This window comes from Neoarius graeffei, chromosome 23, assembly GCF_027579695.1.
Source record: "Neoarius graeffei isolate fNeoGra1 chromosome 23, fNeoGra1.pri, whole genome shotgun sequence".
NCBI lineage: Eukaryota > Metazoa > Chordata > Actinopteri > Siluriformes > Ariidae > Neoarius > Neoarius graeffei.
Window position 1 is genome coordinate 21,107,702 of NC_083591.1, and position 17,110 is coordinate 21,124,811.

The 17,110-nt window shown below is 39.8% G+C and overlaps 1 protein-coding gene across 9 annotated transcripts in view; it reads left to right on the top strand.

Annotated features, from left to right (window-relative positions):
• pitrm1 (pitrilysin metallopeptidase 1) overlaps positions 1–17,110 on the top strand; it is a 333,676-nt gene that overhangs the window by 269,211 nt on the left and 47,355 nt on the right. For 8 of the 9 annotated variants that reach the window (XM_060905918.1, XM_060905919.1, XM_060905921.1 and 5 more), the window contains 3 exons: positions 5,970–6,086; positions 11,072–11,201; positions 12,049–12,169. In XM_060905918.1, coding sequence (XP_060761901.1) covers positions 5,970–6,086; positions 11,072–11,201; positions 12,049–12,169 — 368 coding nt within the window. The remainder of the gene's footprint in view (positions 1–5,969; positions 6,087–11,071; positions 11,202–12,048; positions 12,170–17,110) is intronic. The other variant, XM_060905920.1, reaches the window with a different exon arrangement.

Sequence of the window (17,110 nt, forward strand, 5' to 3'; positions counted from 1 at the left end):
ATAGGTAGCTTGTACATCTTGGAAGGCATTATTAAGGCTGAATGTTATTTACATGTTTCAGAGCACTATGCACAGGTGATGCAATACAGTGGTAAACATGCCCTTGTCCCAACTTTTTTTAAACATGTTGCTGACATCAACTTCAAAATTAGCATATATTTTTCAAAAAAACAAATACATTTCTCAGTTTCAACATTTGATATGTTGTCTTTGTAATATTTTCATATGATGGAAACGATAAACAGGGCAACATGCAAGAAGGTTAATATTTGGTTATATTGCTTCTTCACTGTGGTCACCATTCAGGCGTGTATTGTATCTTGCGGACACAGTGTTAATGTTTGAGGATGTGCACAACTGATGCACCAAATGGACGCAGGATATGTGAAGCAGCCATCATGTGCACGTGAACACATAGTTAAAAGCATGTATATTTCTGCCCTTACATAGCCCTCATGTAAATGAGCTAAGGCTAAAACAATTTTTTGTTCCTTTAACTGTTTGTTGATTTGGAAGTATGAAAGGTCTTGTTGAAAGATCTATGTAAGCAATCCTGACTGAGGTAACCAGGTTTGGGGCTGAAATATCCTGTTATGTGGCAAAATTCATGATGCCAGTAGAGCTTCCCAAGAGCCCCTCAACCATCAGTCACAAAACAGACCCCAAGTATCACTGATCCATTGGCATATTTACATTATATATACACAGTACTACAGGACAGTGAGTATTAGGTGCTTTTCCTTGTATGCATTTTCCTTTTATTGCAAAACATGTTAGCAAATTTCCAACTGTTTCAGATATATGAAACTTTGTTAATCTGTTATACTCTTAATTGTGCTTAATTACGGAAGCCGCAAGAGGCCCTTCATATAATCTTTTTTTATTCACCTTGTTATCCCGAGATAACGACATAATTAATTCAGGATCTCGAGAAAACAAAACTGTTATTCCGAGATAACGACATAATTAATTCAGGATCTCGAGAAAACAACACAACTAATTCGAGATCTCGAGAAAACAAAACAAGTATTCCGTGATCTTGAGAAAACAAAACAATTATTCCGTGATCTCGAGAAAACAAAACAATTATTTCATGATCTCAGCTGGATCACTGTATCTCCGTCGGTAGAGATGAAGCCGGGCCAGTCTTCTGCGGAGGTGCCGCGGACTAATTTTGAAATTATCCCTTATTAAAAGACTTAATGCAATCTCTCCCTGTGTCAACCCCTGATCAAAATATTGCCTTATTAGGTGATCGATTATTCCAGACATTCTAATGACCAAAGTTGCGTCTATACAGAATGAGAAATAGCCCCAAAGTCAGCATATCACAAGTCTCTTGGCGCACCTGAATGAACCATTTCTCAGCTGTTTACTCGAGATCATGAAATAATTGTTTTGTTTTCTCGAGATCTCGAAATAACGGTTTTGTTTTCTCGAGATCTCGAATTAGTTGTGTTGTTTTCTCGAGATCCTGAATTAATTGTCGTTATCTCGGGATAACAAGGTGAATAAAAAAAAAGGATTATATGAAGGGCCTCTCTCGGCTTCCGTACTTAATGATGTATTTAAATGCTTATGTATTTTTATATCCATTACCGTTACCAGAAAGAAAATATATATTAAGGGTGTAATGCAATGCCTGTATCTGTATCTGTTTAGTGTTTATATAATATTTTTGTTTGTTTGTTTGTTTTAATAGATGGATTTGTACTGGAAGTGGGCATGGTCTATGCTAGAAGAGTTTTTTTTTTTTTGAAATATCAACCACTATGCCCTGGAAACCCTGGAAATTCACTAATTATAACAACTTTGTTTTATTTTTATTCATTTCTTACTTTTTTATTTATAGTTAAAAAACTATATCCAACCATGAACTGGATATCCAACAGATGTCGTGTTGACATTTCTGACAAGATTTCTGTTTCCTGTTTAAAGGGCTGATGACACGTTTTTGACATCTTTGGCGATGTTTTATAACATAAAAAGTAATTCCCGATGATCCATATATTAATTCACGAAGGCGCCTATTTTACAAGTTATGATAAAAAACGCGGCTATTTGGGCAAATTTGACGGGGCTGCAGCACCCAGGAGAGGAATGAGGAGGAGGGGCTATATGACGTCAGCGAAAGAATCTTCCTCCTCACTTACCAGTTTGTTGTTGATGCGACAGGTGTTCAGTTTATTATTATAAGTATTGTTATTATACATTATTATATATATATATATATATATATATATATATATATATATATATATATATATAGTTATTATGCCTTCGCGTTGTGTTGCCGGCTTTTGCTCCAAAACCCACAAGGATGGGGTAAGTTTATTCAAGTTTCCCAGAGATCCCGAGCTGCATGCGAAGTGGGTGAAGCAAGTCAGGCGCACTCGTGACAAGTGGGAGCCCTCACCAACATCCGCCCTGTGCTCTGAACACTTCGATTTGGATTGTTTTGACACCCTTCCCAGCTTAAAAGAATCTCTTGGGTGTGCAGTTCAGCACAAACGTGTGTTACTACCATCAGCAGTGCCTACAGTATTCCGGAGGGGGTCTACTAGTAGCTATGCTGGATCCAGCAGTCACCTGGGACAAGGCGACTCCTCCAAAGACAGTCCTCCTGTCAGAACATGTGTTGAGAAACGACATAAGATAAAGGTACGTAGAGCTATAGAGTGCTCCGACATGATGCTAAAAATAGTAACACTGCGGTCTGCGCGGCCATCTTGGAAGTCACTCACTCCAGAGCGCTCATAGAGTACACATTCATGATAATCATAAATGTAATCATAAAGTCGGCGTGATATCAGTCATGTATTTGCTTGTGAAAGCTTGCGGCTTTCATGTAACTGCCGCCTAGCAATGAGAGGCAAAGGGTAAAGAGGGTAGGCTATCATAGATTCTATTCAGAAGAGATCAACACATGATTGCTTAAAATTACAGTGGTGCTTGAAAGTTTGTGAACCCTTTAGAATTTTCTATATTCCTGCATAAATATGACCTAAAACATCATCAGATTTTCACGCAAGTCCTAAAAGTAGATAAAGAGAACCAATTTAAACAAATGAGACAAAAATATTATACTTGGTCATTTATTTATTGAGGAAAATGATCCAATATTACATATCTGCGAGTGGCAAAAGTATGTGAACCTCTAGGATTAGCAGTTAATTTGAAAGTGAAATTAGAGTCAGGTATTTTCAGTCAATGGGATGACAATCAGGTGTGAGTGGACACCCTGTTTTATTTAAAGAACAGGGATCTATCAAAGCCTGATCTTCACAACACATGTTTGTGGAACATCATGGCACAAACAAAGGAGATTTCTGAGGACCTCAGAAAAAGCATTGTTGATGCTCATCAGGCTGGAAAAGGTTACAAAACCATCTCTAAAGGGTTGGGACTCCACCAATCCACAGTAAGACAGACTGCATACCAATGGAGGAAATTCAAGACCATTATTACCCTTCCTAGGAGTGGTTGACTGACAAAGATCACTCCAAGAGCAAGGTGTGTAATAGTCAGCAAGGTCACAAAGGACCCCAGGGTAACTTCTAAGCAACTGAAGGCCTCTCTCACATTGGCTAATGTTAATGTTCATGAGTCCACCATCAGGAAAACACTGAACAACAATGGTGTGCATAGCAGGGTTGCAAGGAGAAAGCCACTGCTCTCCAAAAACAACATTGCTGCTCGTCTGCAGTTTGCTAAAGATCACATGGACAAGCCAGAAGCCTATTGGAAAAATGTTTTGTGGACGGATGAGATCAAAATAGAACGTTTTTGGTTTAAATGAGAAGCGTTATGTTTGGAGAAAGGAAAACACTGCATTCCAGCATAAGAACCTTATCCCATCCATGAAACATGGTGGTGGTAGTATCATGGTTTGGGCCTGCTTTACTGCATCTGGGCCAGGACAGCTTGCCATCATTGATGGAACAATGAATTCTGAATTATACCAGCAAATTCTAAAGGAACATGTCAGGACATCTGTCCTTGAACTGAATCTCAAGAGAATGTGGGTCATGCAGCAAGACAATGACCCTAAGCACACAAGTCATTCTACCAAAGAATGGTTAAAGAAGAATAACAAGTTAATGTTTTGGAATGGCCAAGTCAAAGTCCAATCGAAATGTTGAGGAAGGACCTGAAGCGAGCAGTTCATGTGAGGAAACCCACCAACATCGCAGAGTTGAAGCTGTTCTATACAGAGGAATGGGCTAAAATTCCTCGAAGCCAGTGTGCAGGACTGATCAACAGTTACCGGAAATGTTTAGTTGCAGTTATTGCTGCACAAGGGGGTCACACCAGATACTGAAAGCAAAGGTTCACATACTTTTGCCAGTCACAAATATGTAGTACTGGATAATTTTCCTCAATAAATGAATGACCAAGTATAATATTTTTTGTCTCATTTGTTTAACAGGGTTCTCTTTGTCTACTTTTAGGACTTGTGTGAAAATCTGATGATGTTTTAGGTCATATTTCATCTCATCTCATTATCTCTAGCCGCTTTATCCTGTTCTACAGGGTCGCAGGCAAGCTGGAGCCTATCCCAGCTGACTACGGGTGAAAGGCGGGGTACACCCTGGACAAGTTGCCAGGTCATCACAGGGCTGACACATAGACACAGACAACCATTCACACTCACATTCACACCTACGGTCAATTTAGAGTCACCAGTTAACCTAACCTGCATGTCTTTTGACTGTGGGGGAAACCGGAGCACCCGGAGGAAACCCACGCGGACACGGGGAGAACATGCAAACTCCGCACAGAAAGGCCCTTGCCGGCCACGGGGCTCGAACCCGGACCTTCTTGCTGTGAGGCGACAGCGCTAACCACTGCACCACCGTGCCGCCCTAGGTCATATTTATGCAGAAATATAGAAAATTCTAAAGGGTTCACAAACTTTCAAGCACCACTGTAGGTATTTTAACAATTTGCATCTGTTTTGTGATTATCGTGACACTTGTGTGTTATATAGAACTGTATGTCTTATCAGCACATCGAGGATCTTCCACCGGAGGCTTTAGCAAGTACTCGTAGCAACACTACACTTTACCCTTTGCCATGCGTTGTTAGGGAACGGTAGCAAGTACCCCGATGACCGACTTCAAGAATATGTAGAAAAAATTTAGAAATTATACTTTTCAAAAGTCATTTGAGCTTAGTGCATTGCATTTCCATTTATATTGTAGGTTCTTGCTGATGTTTTTGCGGAGAATGACGCAGCTGCTGAATCAGAAGCTGCAGAGTTTGTATGTACTAGTTGTGAACATTCACATTATTATCAATCTCATTTATTTAAAATCAGATAAAATCATGCCATCATGATCACTGCTTAAAGTACCAGTATTTGGTTGTTCTTTTGTTCAGAGGAAGAGCTAGCACTAGAGAGTTCACCGGCGTTTTCATGCGCCATTTCCATTGAGTAGAACAGCCAGCGAACCGCAGTGTGTTCTTCCGCTGACGTCACAGCATGGCCGCGAGCCACGGACCCAGTTTTCTTGCGCTGTGCAATTAAAAGTTGGATATTCGCGTAACAACAGCTTCTTTTCACGTAATTATAACAGAAATCTAACATGTTTGCCATGTTGTATAGTTTATTTAAGAAATTGCATAGAGTCATGTTCGTGTCATCAGCCCTTTAATGTGACTGACTAAGCAAGCTAGCTATGTTTTCAAAGCAGCAGTGTCTTTCCCAAGTCAAAAAATTCAGTTGACAACAATACCATGTAATGTATTTTTTCCAGATTTACTTTAGGTGTTGGGCTTGTTACATTCCAGAAAAATCAGAAAAATTCACTGGACATATGATCAGAATCTATTATAATGTTGGATGCACTCTGAGTGCTTCTTATTGTAACTTGGTTCATTTAAATGATTCATCTCATAAAGTTTTGTGGTTTTTGATCATTTGAGTTGATTAGTGGCCATTGAACTTACTTAAACTAATATTTCAGGTTTACAGTTGCTCTCTGAGCACAGCAAAACTCAGGACACTTCCTGTTTACCTGCCCTAAAGTTGTCTGACATCGAACCCGCAATACCAAACACATCTGTGCAGATGGATACTGCAGGTAAAGGAGGCCATACCCATGCAAAATACATATTACATCAAACCCTTCAATAAATGTACCTTTTAGTTGTACAAAAAATTTATTTTCCTCTTCAGTTAAATTTTTTTATTTTAATCACATTAATTTAATTGGGGCCCAAACTGCAATGATGCAAAAAGGTTAGTATTGTATCTTTTGGTTCACTTAAGACAGACAAATTTGAACAGTGACACAATTTTTGTAATTTTGCATCTTTACACCACCACAATGGATTTTAAAGGAAGCAGTCAAGAAAGGCTTGAAGTGTAGACTTTCAGCTTTAATTCAAGTGTTTTAACAAAAATATTGCATTAACCATTTAGGAATTGCAGCCATTTTTTATACATAGTTTCCTCCATTTTCACAGGCTCAAAAGCAATTGGACAAACATGCATAATTATAAACATAAGCATCAGTTTTAATACTTGGATTCAAATCCTTTGTGGCCAATGACCGCTTGAAGTATGGAACCCATTAATGTCACCAAATGCTGAATTTCCTGCTATGAGATGCTTTGCCAGACCTTTACTGCAGCCACCTTCAGTTGTTGTTTGTTTGTGAGTATTTCTATCTTCAGTTTTGTCTTCAGGAATTGAAAAGCATTCTCAAATGGGTTGACTGACTTGGCCATTGAAAAACATTCCATTTCTTTGCCTTAAGAAACCTCATGGGTTTCTTTTGTGGTATGTTTTGGGTCAGTATCCATCTGTACTCTGAAGCGTTGTCCTATCAGTTTTGCAGCATTTTATTTGAATCTGAGCAGAAAGTATAGCTCTGTATACTTCAGAATGCATCCTGCATTCTGTAGTAACATCAGTAAACACCAATGACCCAGTTTCATTGGCAGCCATACATGTCCATGTTTACCATGTTTGACAGATGATGGCTTAAAAACAAAACATCTGTTGTGGTATGTGGTATGCTTTGGATCATGAGGCCTTCCTTTCCTTCTCCATACTCTTCCCATCCTTCTGGTACAAGTTAATCAACTGTCTAAACTGGCCTTCCTGTTCTTGAGTACTACTAGTGGTTTGCATCTTGAGGTAAACCCTCTGTATTTACATTCATGAAGGCATCTCTTAATTGTACACTTTGACAGTGATAGAACTACCACCCTGAGAGTGTTCTTGACTTGGCTAAATGTTATGAAGGGGTTTTTCTTCACCAAGGAAATTATTCCGTCATCATCCTCTTTAGTTGTCTTCCATGGTCTTCCAGGTTTTTTATTGTTGCTGAGCTCCCCAGTGCATGCCTTCTTTTATTACAAAACAGACCTATCAGAGACATAGCAGAAACTTTAGGTGTAGCCAAATCAACAATTTGGTATGTGCCAAATTGTTGATTTGGCCACACCTAAAGTTTCTGCTATGTCCCTGATAGGTCTGTTTTGTTTTTAAGCCTAATAATTGCCTCCTTCACTTGCATTGACTCTTCTTTGGACTGCATATTGAGAGCTCCCATGAACAGCTGCCAAATGCAAATTCAATAGTTTGAATCAGCTACAGACCTTTTATCTTCTTAACTTGTCATGAAATAATGAGAGGGGGAGGCCATACCTGGCTATGAAACTGCTTATCAGTCAGTTGTCCAAATACTTTTGAGTCTGTGAAAATGGAGGGACTATGTAAAATTCAGTTACATCTTGATTGCTTCAAAACTGTTTCAAAACCATTGCATCTTGATTTCAAAACCATTGTGGTGGTGTACAGAAGCAAAAGTTCAAAAACTGTACAAAAACACTGCCCAAATATTTATGGACCTGACTGTACCCTTATAATTACTACTCCGACAGGGTTCAGTTGGATTCAAACCAGATTTGGTCAGCATGATGTCAAGATATCCATGATGCTAAATTACTAAGAAATATTTGATATCTTAAGCAGTGTTGCCACACTACACAAATAGGAATTGTGGCATAATTACATGGTGCACTGTGGCCCAAATTGTGTTTGTATGTTCAATGGCCCCATTGAACATATGCACATGCCAGTGAAATGAAAGAGTATTAGCAATTGCTGCACCCTTGGTACTTGGGCCCACCAAGTGCCCCTTCAGGGGCCAAGCAGAGAAGCTGCATAGGTACCCATTGTGTTTCTGCCTTTCTTTATTGGGGGCCAAGCAGGGCAGCTGTGTCGGCACCCACCATGTTTCTACCATTTCTTATAGGGGCCAAGCAGAAAAGCTGTGAAGAACAACTATTGTATTTCTACCTTTTCATATTCTTTCACCTTACACTCCATACTGGCTGTCTTTATCTCTCTGTCCCTTTCTCTCTTTCTTTCTATCTATTTAACAATAATCAGTATGAATGATGGAATTTTCATGAGTTAACATTCTGTAACTGTCAATTGTCAACAGCCAGTTGTCACTGCTGCAGTTTATCTATCTATCTATCTATCTATCTATCTATCTATCTATCTATCTATCTATCTATCTATGGTAAGTTGCAGCTTCCCCATCTATTTAAAATTTTTTTTTGCCTCTTTCTAACAGATTATGGCTAACATGCTAATGTGCTAATGGTTAGCATGCTAATTGTGAATGGTTATCATGCTAATGGATAAAAGGCTAAAGCTAATGTCAAGTTAAGTGCATTTATATAGCGCTTTTAACAACAGACGTCGCAAAGCAGCTTTACAGAAAAATAAAGACTTTCAACATATGAGCTAATTTTATCCCTAATAAATTTATTTATCCTAATGTGTTAATGGCTAATATGCTAAGGGATAACTTCTTAGCAGCTAATGGCTAACATGCCAAAACCTAATGGCTAACATGTTAACTAACCTTATCTATCTATGTCTTCTGAATTTTTAATCTTTTGCTTTGCAAGCATGAGTTGGGGACTAAGCAACAAAGCTGCGTAGGTACCCACTGTGTTTGTCTTTTCTTATTATTCATCTTCTTTGATGGCAGTCCATAGAACCATATGGTAAATGTTTTGAAATTTGGCACACTGATTGTAGACAGTCCCCTGATGCTTTTCACCAAGTTTCATGTTTGCATATCGAGTGCTATAGCACCACCGATGATTCAAATCTAGAGCTGCATTATGAAGGTAATTTTTGAACCGCATGACCAAGTCAAGTTTGACGCATCTCATGATGACCATTTCCTCCATACTCTATCTTCCACCATTTTAGATCTCATCTCATTATCTCTAGCTGCTTTATCCTGTTCTACAGGGTCGCAGGCAAGCTGGAGCCTATCCCCGCTGACTACGGGCGAAAGGCGTGGTACACCCTGGACAAGTCGCCAGGTCATCACAGGGCTGACACATATGCCGCTTTTCCACTACAAACGCGGCTGAGTCGGGCTGAGCTGTGCCGTGCTGAGTTGGGCTGAGTCGAGCTGAGCGGGGCTATTGAAGTTGCATTTCGACTACAACCGCGCTGAACCGTGCTGGCTGGAAGTGGGTGGACACATTGGGTGGAGTTAGCGAAAGTGGGTGGACGTCACGTGATGTCGTTAAGCAGCGCAAACAGTGACATCAGTGATCTTTTAAGTGGTAGTCTCACAACCCGGATAGTAAACAATAAACATGGAGGACATGGAGTCGTTAGTGTTGCTGGTCTTGGTGCTGTGGCTTGTTGTCACCGACAACGCCAACAGATACTGGCAAGAGCGTATAGATGAGGCGAGGCGCATAAGGCTTCAGAAATTCTCGTAATTCGTAATTCTTCTTCTTCCAGGTTTACGGTGTTTACAGATCCCAGCGTGCTCGCGGGGCGTGTGTGGGCATGTGAGGACACTCCTCCTCACCAATCAGTGCACAGGGGAGTGTCTGCTCACGCCCCCAGCCTCACTCGGCTCGCTTTGGCTTGCTTCAGCCCCACTCCAAAACGGTGCGAGTTTTAGGGGCTAAGCAGGGCTGAAGCGAGCTGAGTCGTGCTGTTCTTTGGTAGTCGAAACGCGAGCCGTGTCGGGCTGAAGTGAGCTGAAAAAGGGTAGTGGAAAAGGGCCAATAGACACAGACAACCATTCACACTCACATTCACACCTACGGTCAATTTAGAGTCACCAGTTAACCTAACCTGCGTGTCTTTGGACTGTGGGGGAAACTGGAGCACCGAAGGAAACCCATGCAGACACGGGGAGAACATGCAAACTCCGCACAGAAAGGCCCTCACCGGCCACGAGGCTCGAACCCGGACCTTCTTGCTGTGAGGCGACAGCACTAACCACTACACCACCGTGCCGCCCACCATTTTAGATTCCATATAAAATGCTTAAAAGTTTTCAATTTTGTCCAATCTTAACAAAATTTGGCAGAGATTATCTTCAGACCAAGCCTCACTAAAGTAATTTGTTGGGTTTTTGATTTGCCGAAGAATTCACCCATTATAGCCAGTGAAAATCAGTGGTGAACTTGGTGCATGGACTTGGAACTCCACATTGAGGAAGAAGAAAAAGTTTTGTTATTTGACCACTAAGAGGCATTGTAATAAGCAAAAATGAATTTTGGCTAATAACTGTTGCTGTGTTTGTCTTAAAAAATAATTCTTATGTCTGGTGATATCATGGGAGGTCCCTGGGGAAAACATGGAAGTTTGTCGTGCCAAATTTGGCACAGATTTGGTGAAGATTGGACAAAATCAGACAAAGCCTCACGAATGTTATCAGACAGATTTTTTTCATTTTTAAAACTGTTTCTTTTACAGCCTATTGAATTCACCAGCAAAGCTGCCAAACAGGAAGTGAGCTCATATCTCTGCCAAACTCTGGTCATTGACATGAAACTTGCTGAGAGTGTATACAGCTATGCCCTTAACAAAATGACATGAAGTTTCCATGGCAGCTATGCCCTACTGACTACTTGGCCCCCACTTACCGCTATGTTTTTTGTTGTTTTTTTCATTGTATTTATTTCATTTTAATTACAACAAGGCTGAAAGCACTAAAAGTAAACTGATTTTATTTTTGCTGTAAAGCAGACAGAAGTAACATTTACCATTTTTGTTTTCCAGGAGGAGTGCCCATTCAGTACTGTGAGCAGCCCACTAATGGCATGGTGTATTTCAGGGCCATGTGTAACCTCAACACCCTCTCAGAGGACCTGAAGATCTACGTCCCTCTCTTCTGCAATGTTATCACTAAGTGAGACCGCTAGGAAATTAAATGTGATATTACCTAGAACCTCTTATAGAGTGGTGGAGTTGAGTGCAGATGATGGGATTGTTTGTGGAAGTAAAGTGCTGAAACATATTATTATATAGTTTTAGTATAAATATGCAGGTGATTTACAGAAAATTGCACATGCTGATATTCAGACCATTTCTCGACAATCACCTCGAGTGACTCGGCAAAATGGCTGCCAATCACTTTATCACCATGAGGAAGAATTACAAATTATGAAAGAAAATAGTGTTCCTAAAGCCACTAAAGATGCGACAAAGTTTGGTCTAAAACTGTTCAAAGGTAAGGTGGAATTGTAATTTATTTCATGTATTTCAAAACAAAGTATTTTATGTGAGTCGGCATAGATAAGTGACAAGTCTGCGCGCATGCTGCAAGTCTGTGCGCATTACATTTGCATGCCGCTTTTAAAGTTTTAAATAAATTGTTTTTAATAAATTTTTTTAAAAATAATCACCTATGTATTTATATTAAAACAGTTATCTGCCCCAGGCTCAGTGCATATCAGTGAATAATAACTGAAATGAAGTTGAGGGTATTATTCACCTATAGTCACTTCAACTTCAGCGAATAACTGTTTAATATACAGTATATAATATATACTGGCCGTCCTTGATTATTGAACCATTGGTTTGACTTTTATTATTAGAATTTCTTAAGTAATCTTGTTCAGTCTTTAATATATTCAGTTTTATTTTTGTATTTAAGATTATGTAATGTGAGTAAATTTGGTAAATCAAGGTTTGGGTGTGGGAATTATGTAGAAGTTATAGTTCAGTTAAAGCTCTTGTGTTTTTTGCAATCCCAGGTTGGGTTGTGGGAAACTGGATTATCGGCAACAGGCCCAGCAGATGGAGCTAAAGACTGGTGGCATGTCTGTGACTCCACAGGTCATACCAGACACAGCTAACCTTGACATGTATGAACAGGTAAACCTGGCGTGGATTTAAGGGGGGACCCCCCTGTCAAAAAAAATAGTTTTAGTATTGCAGATATATGCAGATATATTTAATGAATAAGGTTTAAAAATAAACAAAATAAATCATTATGTGGGCTTGAGCTGAAGAGTTTATGATATAAATTTATATTTAATAGTAGGCCCTAGCTTAGGTTTTTTGCACTCATGACATGAATGCAGTGAAAAGCAAGCTGGGCGAGTCCTGTTGGATTTTAACAGGATGCAGGAACTTCATGCATCGACATAACATACTGTATTCCTGGACTGCACTGTAGACTACATGTAAAACAGGGGCGGATCCAGGAAAATGGGAAGGGGGGCGTCAACCCAGTAAGGCCAGGGGTCTGGGGGCCGGCAGAGGCTCCCGGAAGTTCTGCAGCTTTTAAATGCCCGGAGATGCATTTTGAGCTGTCAGAGACATGTTGTAAATCAGTGGTTCTCAACCTTTTCTACTTTAAGGCCCACCTATTCATACTTGTAGCAAGTCGAGGCCCATTAAAAAAATATTCTGTTATTTTGGCTCATCTATTCTATTAGAATCTAATAATCTATTATAAAGTGTATTAATGGGATGCAGCGTCACTCCACGTTACAGATGGGAGCCCAGGAATTAAATAAATGCAATAAAACAAACGGTTTTTAACTGTAGGTATTTAAAACCATAAAGTTGTGCCAGAAGCCAACATAAAACCATGCATGAAGGGCATTCTCAGTCAAACAGGATTAATGGTCCAAAAGTGGAGTCTGGTTGATTAACACAAGAACTTACTGTCATGTTTGTGTCTAGCAAACAAGCAAGTTATTAAAACCAAGATGTACACTGAAAATAAGTGGATATAGAAACCACTCAATGGGATAGATCCTTACATGTTAACAAAGAAGGATTTTTCCTACGAGTTGGAAAATTTATCCACCTGTTGAGTTCCTCCGACATCTCAAACTACCTGGTGCTGCAGACATCGTTCTACAAGGACAAACGGGTGAAAACCTAGAAGAGCATGGAGGCATACAACTTTTTATGTGGGTCTGGGTTAAAGATCTGGGGATCAAGACACTACAAGATAAATCCTGTATCGTTTATTCCTGGGGAAGTAGGAATTTTGGGCTTTTTGTACAGCTCTTTGCGATGATTGCTAGGACACTACAAGTTTCAGTATTGGGGGTAAACAAACCACAGCCACTCGATTCTCAATCCTCCCTGCGCTTCTCTTCTTCAGAGTGCGTGTGCTGGAACCCAGTCATTATGGAAAACACCTGATGCTGATTTGAGCGCTGTTTTCACAGACACTTTGTGAAGTATTCTGTCAGGTATGCAGTGATAGACAGATGTAAGTGTAGTAAGTGTGTTTATTAGCAGGCGTGATATTTACAAAAACAAAACGTGAGGCAAAATCAGTGGAACAAAATACAAACAAAAGCAGAATCATAAAGCAGAGTATTTAACCAGAGTCATAAACATTGCTAGAAACAAATGTGACTGTGATAATAATACTTCAGAAAGTCTCTGTGAAAACAACTCTCAAAACAGCATCAGGTGTTTGCCATAATGACCAGGTCCCCAGCACGTGCACAACGCAACTCTCAGCCGCTCAAGCTGCACCAGACTCAAGCGTGCAAAGGCATATAACAGTCAAGTATTCGCCTCCTGTGTGACCACAACTTTTAGCTCGCCTGTATATTGCCACCAAAATGCCTCATTTTCATTGTTGGCCCATCGCAAAGCATCGCGAGCTGTAGTGTGACTGTAGCTTAATGAGGGGGATATGACATCAGATGCAATCCAGCAATTGTTACCCTACTATGAGTAAAAATCTGCTTCAATTTGGGGGGGGGGGGGAATCGCGGCCCACTAGATGGCACTTCGTGGCCCAGTGGATGAGAAACACTGTTGTAAATGAAGTCTCTTAAAGAAAATTACCACATCAAAAATATGTTTTAAAAGTAGGAACTTTCAAAACCATTTTATTAGTCACTGAAAATCTGATATTCCCAGAGTTGCAGGTATAAACATAGAACATAATTACAACTGATATATGGTAATATATGAAAGTTGCATTGTCTTATAACGCATTACCACATGTAATGTGGTAATGCATTAGTACAGTGACCACAAAACAGTGTACTAATGTACATTAGTACATATAAGGTGTTTTGTGGTCGGTTGTACTACTGCAGTGTAGTACACTGACCACAAAACACCTTATATCAATAAATTATTACTATTTTAGCAACTGCAATCTGAGCTCCTGCTCAGGACATTCAATGTGCATAAAAGACTCTGAATATACCCAGGTAAACTGAAGTAATGCAAGTGGCCACTTAAGCCAGAGCTTAATACTGAGATAACTACAAACAAAGACTGCAAGAGTTGCATGTCTATAAATACAAAGTCAGTAACTGTAATCTGAGCTCCTGAGTCTAGTAGACCGAAATAACTATACAATGATTGTGTGAGTTGCATATGAACAAGTCCTACAGTATAATAAGTCTTAGTTCCCAAGCCTCAGGGGATTAATAAAAAGCATCCTTCTTGGATGCTTTATAGTATACATGTTAATAACTTTGTCATTCTCTACTTTAATGTCTCTGTGGATGAACAGGAGGGTACTGATACAGGCCTAGGCTTTTTCAATACTTCTGAATCTGTCTTTCTCTGACCATGGGCCTGGGTAGTTTACCACATTTTGAATGGCCTACAATTCTAAGACCCAAGAACGGCAAGATAATATATTGTGATGTGGAGGAAATATTATAAACATTGATGAATATAAATTCAGGAATAAATACTTACATTTTCTTGCTGATGGAAGCAGATTTTCTTCAGAGCCATTGCAAAAATCAAAATCTCTCACAGACCTATCCAGCAAGTCGTAAAAATCGAAGTGAGGCTTACCCCCAAAACGGCACTTGTATCATGTACATACACAGGGTATAGTAAGTACAGGAATACCCTATTAATGAATATGAGCAGTAGCTGGACAGCTGGCACGTGTGTCTACACAGTAAGCCTGCTGCAGCATCTTATCATTTTGGCTTGTGAATATGAGTGTTAAACACACAATAAAGTTGTATGTCTGAAGGAAAGAAGTATAAATGGTAAAGTGCCTAGAACAGAGCTATTCAACTTGATTTGCAGGCAGAGTACTTTAGAAAATTATTTTTGGTTGGAGGAAGGGACAACTAATTTAAATAATATTTACATTATCAATTTAAAGACTGCTTTATATATGTATGTGAGAGCAAACTGAGATTATCAGCAAGTTCTGAGTCTTCCCTGGGTCTGACTGATCTAAATGGAGCATTTTGTCAAAAAAAACTTTCTTAAAAATAGGGACCACCATCCGAGTTTGCTAGCCTGAAGGTGCTATGCCAGATTTCCGTGCAACACTGAAGAGATGTACAGTGGTGCTTAAAGTTTGTGAACCCTTTAGAATTTTCTATATTTCTGCATAAATATGACCTAAAACATCATCGGATTTTCACACAAGTCCTAAAGGTAGATAAAGAGAACCCAGTTAAACAAATGAGACAAAAATATTATACTTGGTCATTTATTTATTGAGGAAAATGATCCAATATTACATATCTGTGAGTGGCAAAAGTATGTGAACCTCTAGGATTAGCAGTTAATTTGAAGGTGAAATTAGAGTCAGGTGTTTTCAATCAATGGGATGACAATCAGGTGTGAGTGGGCACCCTGTTTTATTTAAAGAACAGGGATCTATCAAAGTCTGATCTTCACAACACATGTTTGTGGAAGTGTATCATGGCACGAACAAAGGAGATTTCTGAGGACCTCAGAAAAAGTGTTGCTGATGCTCATCAGGCTGGAAAAGGTTACAAAACCATCTCTAATGAGTTTGGACTCCACCAATCCACAGACAGACAGACTGTGTACAAATGGAGGAAACTCAAGACCATTGTTACCCTCCCCAGGAGTGGGCGACCAACAAAGATCACTCCAAGAGCAAGGCGTGTAATAGTCAGCGAGGTCACAAAGGACCCCAGGGTAACTTCTAAGCAACTGAAGGCCTCTCTCACATTGGCTAATGTTAATGTTCATGAGCCCACCATCAGGAGAACACTGAACAACAATGGTGTGCATGGCAGGGCTGCAAGGAGAAAGCCACTGCTCTCCAAAAAGAACATTGCTGCTTGTCTACAGTCTGCTAAAGATCATGTGGACAAGCCAGAAGGCTATTGGACAAATGTTTTGTGGACGGATGAGACCAAAATAGAACTTTTTGGTTTAAATGAGAAGCGTTATGTTTGGAGAAAGGAAAACACTGCATTCCAGCATAAGAACCATATCCCATCTGTGAAACATGGTGGTAGTAGTATCATGGTTTGGGCCTGTTTTGCTGCATCTGGGCCAGGATGGCTTGCCATCATTGATGGAACAATGAATTCTGAATTATACCACCGAATTCTTAAGGAAAATGTCAGGAAATCTGTCCATGAACTGAATCTCAAGAGAAGGTGGGCCATGCAGCAAGACAACGACCCTAAGCACACAAGTCATTCTACCAAAGAATGGTTAAAGAAGAATAAAGTTAATGTTTTGGAATGGCCAAGTCAAAGTCCTGACTTGAATCCAATCAAAATGTTGTGGAAGGACCTGAAGTGAGTAGTTCATGTGAGGAAACCCACCAACATCCCAGAGTTGAAGCTGTTCTGTATGGAGGAACGGGCTAAAATTCCTCCAAGCTGGTGTGCAGGACTGATCAACAGTTACCGCAAACATTTAGTTGCAGTTATTGCTGCACAAGGGGGTCACACCAGATACTGAAAGCAAAGGTTCACATACTTTTGCCACTCACAGATATGTAATATTGGATCATTTTCTTCAATAAATAAATGAGCAAGTATAATATTTCTGTCTCATTTGTTTAACTGGGTTCTCTTTCTCTAC